This window comes from Trachemys scripta, chromosome 14 (genome assembly GCF_013100865.1).
Source record: "Trachemys scripta elegans isolate TJP31775 chromosome 14, CAS_Tse_1.0, whole genome shotgun sequence".
Classification (NCBI taxonomy): domain Eukaryota; kingdom Metazoa; phylum Chordata; order Testudines; family Emydidae; genus Trachemys; species Trachemys scripta.
In genome coordinates this window covers 36710598-36719916 of record NC_048311.1, presented here as the reverse complement: position 1 = coordinate 36719916, position 9319 = coordinate 36710598, and the positions used below count along the sequence as shown (strand labels likewise).

The window sequence follows — 9319 nt, the reverse complement described above, 5'->3', positions numbered from 1 at the left end:
AGGGATTGGGCAACCGGGAGCCAATCACGTTCTCCGGCAGGAAATTAAAAAAAAAAAAAAAAAAAAAAAAGCAGCAAGAAAAGTCCCCAAACAAGCCAGGTTAAGCCACGTCTTAGATCCCGGTATACTGTCTGCAGGGAGCCATGGCTGCTGTGAATCCTCTGAAAAGCCTCCGAGATGAAACAACTTGCTCCGTCTGTCTGAGTTTTTATAAAGATCCTGTGTTTTTAGACTGTGGGCACAGTTTCTGCCAAGCCTGCATCACCCAGTGCTGGGAGGGATTCGATACTGACATCTCCTGCCCTCAGTGCAGAGAGACCTTTCCCCAGAGGACCCTCAGGCTGAACAGACAACTGGGGAACTTTGTAGAAATCGCCAAGCAGCTGAGTGTCCCAGCAGGAGAAGGTTGGTGCAAGGTGCACCAGGAGCCTTTCAAACTCTTCTGTAACCAGGACCAAATGCTCATCTGTGTGATCTGCAGAGAGTCCCAGGCTCACCGTACTCACTTGGTGGTCCCCACAGAAGAGGCTGCCCAGGCCTACAAGGTAGGACTTTGCTGTGCAGGGTAATTACTTCGGTTTGGACATGTTTACAGCTTTTATTACAATAGTTCCTAAAGGCACCGAGATCATGGCCCCTGTTGTGCTAGGCTCTGTACAAACACACAGAGAGACATCCCTGCTCCAAAGAGCTGAGAGTCTAAACCAGTGGTCCCCAATTTTTTCCCCTCAGGCTCTCCCTTACCCTGGCTATGCTCCCCACCCCACCCCTAGCTGTGGTTGGGAGCTGGGAGTGGGGCCACAGTCAGAGCCTGGGGCCACAGCTGTGGGGGTGTCTCAGGGTTGGAGGTGGGGCTGGGCCGGGAGTCAGGGGCTCAAACTGGGGTTGGGAACAGAGCTAGGGTCAAGGCTGGGGCCGGGAGTGGAGCTGGGGTAGGGGCTGGGGGCCATAGCAGATCTGGGTGGCACTTCCTCCCTGCCCCTTGTGGGGGCTGGCCTTGGCCCTGCCATGGTCCCGCAAATGTTCTTCCATGCTCCACAGTTTGGGGACCACTGATCAACAGTCAAGGTGGACAAACTGTCGGAGAGGGAACGGCGGTACAGGCAGACAAAGGCTGGGGATTCCCAAAGGTACTTAAGGTGTCTATACCTCACATAAGTGGATACATCTCAAATTTAGGCACCTAAATGCCAGTTTTAGGCTCCACTGGGGGCTAGCCTCCCTGAACCAGTGGCTCGCGTCCTGCCCACACAAACTTTGGAGTTTGGCAACATTCTAGGGCCCATGAAGTCCAAGTGGATGGAACCTTAAAAAGCCGGTTGGCAGAGCAATCAACTCTAGACAGAATCTGCTGTGCTCTGTGCTACTCTAGCTTTAAGGATAAAGTGGACTGTATTAGTGTCACAATAATATTAAAGGAAGAAAATGGTTGATTCCCAGGACCATGTTGAGTCCCAGTACCGGAGCACCTCAAGAAGTGAGAACAAGCCCTTTTCCCCCATGCCAAACAATCGAGGACAATATTTATGCGCTTTGTGAGCGAGTTGGATTTTTAACTAGGAGTCTTTCTCCCAAGTGATCATTAGGCGCCGGAGTTTAATGTACTTTTTTTGTTTTTTTAAAGTGTGTTAAACATTCTTACCAAAACTCCCTTCCCTTTAAGTTGCTCAGCTTTAACTCTCTGATGTCCAGCTCTCTTCATATAGTTTTCTCTGTCATTGCCTGGGAGCAGGGCGCCCTACCCTACACTGCTGCAAAATGGATACAACTTCAACCCTTTGCCCTGCAGCACTTGGAGGATTTGCTGGAGGCAAAGGGCTGTTCTAGTCAGAGTCCCTAAGTCTCTATATCAGGTCTGGTGCCCCCAAGGCCTCTCTGTTCCCTGGCAGCATGACACATACAGTACAGCATAGAAGGAAAGCAAGCAGGGCTGAGACCGGGGCCTGAGATGCCCAGCTGCCATGAAATGAATGGGAGCCGTGCTTTTAAATCCTCTCTGTGGCTCTGCAACATCTCACCCCCGGTGAATTACAGAAGAAGATCCTCGAAGCACATTTTCAAAAGCTCCAATTGACTTTAGAGCCAAAGTCCCATTTGCAAAGGAGATTTAGGCCCAAATCCCCAAATGCACTTGGGTGTTGTGCTGCTCAGCATTGCAATGCCTAATTTTTAGGCACCTAGAAAATCACTAAGGACATAAGAACAATGGCCAATGCCAGGTGCCCCAGAGGGAATGAACAGAACACGGCAATTTATCAAAGGATTCATCCCCTGTTGCCCAGTCCCAGCATCTGGCAATCAGACAAGCCCTTACGGTGCCGGCCTGTAATTGCCAGGATTTCCTCTGGAGCCTTTTTAAAAAACTGGCTTTCCACCAGCTATCCTCCAGTCATCGGGTACAGTTTGGAACAAAAAATCCTGAATTAGGCATTTGGGGGCAGAGAGGCATCCACAAAAGCCAGCCTGCTAGGTGGGGAGACATCTAAACTAGCCCTTGGGAGTTGCTGATGAGAAGGGTATGTCCTAAGCCTAGGGTGACCAGATGTCCCAATTTTATAGGGACAGTCCCGATTTTTGGGTCTTTTTCTTATATAGGCTCCTATTACCCCCAACCCCGTGTCCTGATTTTTCACATTTGCTGTCTGGTCACCCTACCTAAGCCCCACCCCCCTCAGAGTTTGGTGCAGGAATGCGCCTGTCTCTGGGATCCACACCTGGGAACCCCTCTCCTGGAGTCGGATGGCTTAGGTACCTAAGCTGTTACATGCACGATGGAGTTCTGCGCATATGTCACTCCGCACAACATGGTCGGGGAAGAGGTTGCAGACCTTTTTCATGACCATTAGCCTGGGAGTAAGGCACTCATCTTGTATGTGGGAGACTCCAGTTCAAGTTCTCCCTCTGCCTGATGAGGAGAGGAGATTTGAACAGGAATCTCCCACCTCTCGAGAGGCAATTGTGACATTGCCATGAGCACTGTCTTGGGGCAACTTGAGAGGGAGATAGAAAGTCAATGGTAGTTGAGACCCCAACTCCAGGAGTCTTCTTTGAAAATCCCAGCTTCAGATAATGAAATCAGCACTGCAATGTATATAAATTGCACTGAGGACAGACTCCTCAGCAGGCTGAATCTCTCCCCCCCCCCCCCCCCCCCCCCCCCCCGGTTTATCTTGCCTCAGGAACAAATTCACGCCCAATTGAACACACTGAAGAAAGAGAGAGAAGAACTTCTGGAGTGGAAACAGGATGCAGAGACACAAAGCCAGGAATATCTGGTAGGTTCCCCTGGGACAGGGATAGCTCAGTGGTTTGAGCATTGGCCTGCTAAACCCAGGGTTGTGAGATCAATCCTTGAGGGGGCCATTTAGGGATCTGGTGGGGATTGGTCCTGCTTTGAGCACTAGATGACCTCCTGGGGTCCCTTCCAGCCCTGTTGTTCTATGATTGTGATGGTCCAGCAATTACATCAGTCAGGGTTTATATTTCTCTCTGTGGGGACAGTGTCAGCTATGGCTACATCTACACGGCACGCTGCTGGGGCCGACCTGTAGGGTATGTGTAGCTACACACCACAGTAAGAAACAGGCTGTGTCCATGCTGTGGTGTGTAGCTATGTGCGTGAATAAAAAACTCCAGCAGGGGGAGGCAGCAGAGCTGCTGGAGCCTATCCCCACTTCTGGAGTCTTTTCCTGTGGTGGGGAAAGGCTCCAGCAGTGAGGAAAGTCTCTGGCACTGGGGAAGCAGCGGGACACTGCAGTGTAGATGGGGGAGGCACTGCTTGGGGGTGTAGAGCCATGTATGTAGGGTTTATACTCATGGGGTTCAGGCATATCGTGACTCTACTTGCTTAAGCCATGCCTCACCATCTACACTGCTATTTATGCCCATGTTAGCAGGGCATATACTGTACGTCCTCTACATTTGTGTAGTACAGATGTACCTCAAACACTTTTTAATGTCTTTATACTGGTGTAAACGCCTGACATGCAACCTTTTAAACCTTAATTTAATTTGACCCTAGTGTGGTGTCTAGAATTCACCTTGTCCAGTTAAACTGAGCTAAACGGTGCTAACTAGGAGCAAGGTTGAAGTTAATTCAGGGTTAGCTATAATGTATTGGATGACTCCCAGATAACCTGAAGTGTTGACATACCCTTACAGGGTGTGATCATGTTTGTCTGTGTATATCATCCCTCTAGTCTGATTCCTCCACTGGCTTCCATTTCAGCTCTAAGTACTGATCTTATTCCCCCCACATCCAGCTACAAACAGTGATTTCAGAGGAGACTTTCAAAGGCACATTTGGTGATTAGGTGCCTACTTCACATTGACTGTCAGTAGAACTTAAGCACCTAGTGGCTGTTTTGTATCTCAGAAATCCTCACCCTGAATCTCCACCTATTACCACCAGACAGGACTGGTTTCCTCTGGGACAATGTAATTAACAAAATAAATAAATAAATAAATTAATTAATGGAGATATCCCATCTCCTAGAACTGGAAGGGACCTTGAAAGGTCATCGAGTCCAGCCCCCTGCCTTCACTAGCAGGACCAAGTACTGATTTTGCCCCAGATCCCCAAGTGGCCCCCTCAAGGATTGAACTCACAACCCTGGGTTTAGCAGGCCAATGCTCAAACCACTGAGCTATCCCTCCCCCCCAATGTCAGATGAAACATGCAAAAGCTGGAGAAGACGCATTTTGCATGGTGTGTTTTGTAACTGGTGTTTTATGTGGATACCCAGCAGAACTCTTTCCTTCTTCAGTCTTCTCCACAACTCTCTGCCAATGTATTTCTGATTCTGAGTCAGACCTCCCCCTTCCAACCTTTCTGTTATTGGAAGAATCTAGGTGATCAACAGACTATACTAACATACTCAGACCTGAAAACTCCTCATTTTAGAGATATTGGGTGACATTTTCAAAAGTGCCTAAGTGATTCGGAGCCTAAGGTTTACAATTTTGCAAGTGGCTAAGGGCCAGATTGTCAAAGGTTTTTAGGGGCTAAAAATGCAGGGAGAAGTGTCCTATTTTTAAAAGTCACTTTCAAAGAAACGTAGGCTCCTTAGCATCAAAATTGACCTTTTGAAAATGTGAATTGGACGCTTAAGTCACCAAGGCACTTCGGAACATGTCAGTCTCTCAGCTGGCCTGAATGAATATCAGGCATGTTCTCCTGAAATCTCGACCATGTGTTCGTAGTATGTTGATATGAAAAGAGGGCTCTAAGAACTGTTCCTATCAGGGAAATGGGGAGAGTCTGGGATGTCCAACTTTCTCATTTGTGAAAACCGGACGCTGAGCACCGGAATCTGCCCTGTGCCCTGCTCCACCATTTTCTCTCGAGGCCCCACCCCCCACTCCTCTTTCCCTCTCCCACTGTCACTTGCTGCTCTCTCCACCTCCCTCCCCCTGCCAGCTGAGCGGGGCTATAAGGGTGGGGGAGGTGACTGGGGCAGAGTGGGGGAGGGAGAGCTACGCTCCAGGGGTGGCTGGGTGATAGGAGCAGGATGGGGGAGATGCCTGTACTTTTCTCCCCCTGGAACCATCCCTCAGTGCTCCTCCAGGCTCCAGCAGCAGCTGCTGCTGCTCTTCTCGCCCTCTGGTGGTGGAAGCCAGTTACTGTGAGTAACCAGACTTCTACTGCCAGGTTCCCTTTGCAACTGGACTTTCCGGTTGAAATCTGGACATCTGGCAACCCTAGTCCCTGACCTGTCATTTTCCTGTTTGTCTCTTCATTACAGGGAAAGATAGAAGCTGAGAGGCAGAAGATTGTGTCTGAATTTGAGCAACTGCGGCAATTCCTGGAGGAACAAGAGCGACTCCTGCTGGCCCAACTGGAAGAGCTGGACAAGGAAATTGTGAAGATACAGGATGAAAATGTCACCAAACTGTCTGAGGAGATTTGCCATCTCAGTGACTTGATCAGTGAGATAGAAGAGAAGTGTCAGCAGCCAACAAGCCAATTCCTGCAGGTGAGACAGTTCCACCCAGATCCCTGCCCAGGGAAGGGAGAGATTCTGATTGATGAACTTTGGCGTTTACTAAGTTCTTGGAGAGGTCCCATTCCACAATGGAGACTGTCAGCGTGTCCTTTAGCAAAGCGAGGAAAAGCAAAATTTGACATTTCTAATATTTCCAATGTGGAAAGAGTTTTGCTGTTTTAAAGGCGGATATCTCAGGCCTTTTTGATACATCCTATGTAAGCCCCTTCATTTTCAGTTTAAACTGATTTTTACCAAAAAATTCCTGGGTTTTACATAAAGTATTATTCGTTTTTTTTTTTTTTCTGATTTTCAACTTACTTTTGTATCATTCAAATATATAAAAAATAACTTGTTTTATTAGGAAAATACAATACGTTGCATGAGATAGATGGATTATGATAATACATTTAATTTGTGTGTATATGCAAAGCTGCCTGTTTGAAGTAAGGCTACATAGTAGTCTAGAAGATGCACACAATATACAAACAGGCACGCACGGAAGTGCTGAAGTGCGTGTGCATCTGAATTTATTGATGAATCTCACGCCCACCATGTACTGTTGGAGGACAACGGGTTAAACATTTGACACACTGAGGTGGGAAGAAAATGGAAAATCTGTATCAGAATATGTTTCAGAACACAAGGCAGTATTCGAAAGGTTTAAAGAAACAAAAAACAGGAGAAAAGGATGAAGTTGAGTGAATGCGCCGCAAATGGTGCGGCCCAATTATTAAATGTAAATATTTATAGACCAATAGTTCTAAGTCTACAACAGTCAACTGTTTATTCAAATGAAAAGTTTTGTTTGGAGACAGATTGTTTTCTTAAACTCAGAGGTGCCATTGTGTTTTGAGTTCTGTTTTAGTTCTGCAGCAAACATTGCTGAACAGAATTCAAAGCGTTAATCTACTGAAGACTTCCTCCCCTCCCCCGCCCACGTCTTTCATCCACCAAAATAAACTCCAGATATTTACCCAGAAAAATTAATAGTTTTTTGCACCGATTTTCACCTGTTTTTGTTATTGTGTGAATAAACCCTGCTAAATTCCTGGGAAAAATTAAATAAAATAAAAACAGAAAACGAAGGGCCCTAATGATCTGGACGCAATAAAAGGCACAAGTCCAGTTTCTAGGAAGTGGGAGATTAGGAAAGCGAAGTTCTTTGCGGAGCCTATTAAGAAATGGGAATGAATCCAGCTTCCAGAATTGATGACCAGAATTGGATACATGGAGCTTTTAGCTTGAGAAAGGCAAACGCTCTGGACACAGCAATTGCATGTGGAAGTCAAGGATTTGTGTATCTGACGAGTCTGTTTGGGCTAGTGCCATTGGCACAAGCAAAACAGAATTTAGAAGGAGAAACCCCACAACCATGGTGAGTGCTTAGGGGCCCCTTTCCATCGAAGTCTGTGAATGGACTTTTGAAGTTGCTAACTGCAGAGCAGAACTGCATCTAGAACTCAACTAGGGATGGCAAAGTGAGTCCTCTCCAGAACAGGAGCGATCGCCAGCTTGTGGAACATGGGACTGATCTCTCTCTCTCTCTCTCTCTCTCTCTCTCTTTTCTAGGATATCAAAAGCACCTGGAGCAGGTACGTGACTCCTTCCCACTCCCCCTCACGCGTCATGATGCTGGAAGGAGATTGTCCCCCTGGGGTCAGATTTTTGCAGGGCATTTAGACACCTGAGACGTAGCTAGGCACTTGGTGGGGTTTTCCAAAGCAGCTAAGTGCATTAGGCACCTCCCATTGCGGTAAGTGGCAGTTGGGAGCTTAGCTTGGTTCGTGCTTTGCAAAATCTCAGGGAGGCACCTTTAAAAATTGGGCCTTAAGTGACTTGCCCAAGGTCACGCAGGGAGGCTGTGGCAAAGCAGAGAGTGGAACACAGGTTTCCAGAGTCCTGCAGCAACCCCTTAACCACTGGAGCATCCTTTCCGACGGTATTAGGCCCCTCTGTCTGAGGAGGCAGCTTGTGGACCCCCTACTCTTGTTAACTCCCATTTGAGGATCTAGGCATTTAAATACTCCTGTGAGGAGGGCAGTTTGACTCACCAGTGGGAGTTAGAGGCTCACAACGAGCCCACAAGAGAGCAGCCTCTGGGTACATCTATACTTACCTTCGGGTCTGGCGGTAAGCAATCGATCTTCTGGGTTCGATTTATCGCGTCTTGTCTAGACGCGATAAATCGATCCCGGAAGTGTTCGCTGTTGACACCGGTACTCCTGCTCCGCGAGAGGAGTACGCGGAGTCGACGGGAGAGCCTGCCTGCCGCGTCTGGACCCACGGTAAGTTCAAACTAAGGTACTTCGACTTCAGCTACGTTAGTCACGTAGCTGAAGTTGCGCATCTTAGTTCGAAGTGGGGGGTTAGTGTGGACCAGGCCTCTGGTAGCTCATTCTCCCAAAAGACAGAAAAGATTTAGAGAATGTTTTTGATTTTCCCTCAAGGTGTGAGAAGGTGAAGTTTGAGAAACCAGTGAACGTGCCACAGGATCTCAGAGAGAGACTCTGTGTCTCTTCCCAAAGAAATATTTGTCTACAAGAGGCTCTGAAGAAATTCAAAGGTAACACTGCTCTACAGCCAAAATGCTTCTGAAATAAATGTAGTCAAACTTTACTAATTCTGGGTCACTGAGAACGAAAATGATGCTTAAAATTGTTGATTGGCTCTAGTTTTCAAGATATGCTATTGGGTCAGTATATACGACCCTTGACTTGGGAATGGCAGAGGATAAGTGAGTTATAAAGGGAAGGGATCTCAATTTAAACCAGAAATGACTAAAATACATCTTTGACTGGATCTATGAATAAATCTATGACTGGGTTTGGACAGTACTTGCTTTTTAGGCAAAACAATGAATGATGCAATCTGAAGCTGGTATTGCGTCATACATGATATGAATTGCATCATGTTATTCCTAGAAGTCATGGATGATGCAATCATAACGAAGCTTACATCACTCTGATGAACAAATTGCCCTATATCAGCTCTAGAAATCAAACAGTGTCGTGCTCTCTTATTTGTCAGTGTTTGATTTTGCAAAGGGACACATTTCTGTTTAGCCAAAGTGAGCAGAGATGCCTCGTACTTGTGTGAACAGTGCAGATAACTTCTGCTCTGTTTGTGGTGAAGTGACTTTTGCATCACAAAAGTGCAGTATAACCACTATGGTTAAGAAAGCCTATCACCTTTATTTTGGCTGCAAAATTGGAGATAAGGACAAGAGGTGGGTCCCACACATATGCTGCAACACTTGTGCAATAAATCTTCGCCAGTGGTTGAACAGGAAAAGGAAATCTATGCCTTTTGCAGTGCCAATGATTTGGAGAGAG

The 9319-nt window shown here is 47.0% G+C and overlaps 2 protein-coding genes across 2 annotated transcripts in view; one reads left to right on the top strand and one right to left on the bottom strand.

Annotated features, from left to right (window-relative positions):
• The window catches only part of LOC117886991 (zinc finger protein 445-like), a 731357-nt gene that overhangs the window by 172255 nt on the left and 549783 nt on the right, over positions 1 to 9319 (bottom strand). The gene's annotated exons all lie outside the window — the stretch shown is intronic.
• The window catches only part of LOC117886961 (zinc finger protein RFP-like), a 14264-nt gene continuing 5028 nt past the window's right edge, over positions 84 to 9319 (top strand). The window contains exons 1-5 of the mRNA XM_034789152.1: positions 84 to 545; positions 3180 to 3275; positions 5745 to 5975; positions 7557 to 7579; positions 8435 to 8550. Coding sequence (XP_034645043.1) covers positions 144 to 545; positions 3180 to 3275; positions 5745 to 5975; positions 7557 to 7579; positions 8435 to 8550 — 868 coding nt within the window. The 5' untranslated portion in view covers positions 84 to 143. The remainder of the gene's footprint in view (positions 546 to 3179; positions 3276 to 5744; positions 5976 to 7556; positions 7580 to 8434; positions 8551 to 9319) is intronic.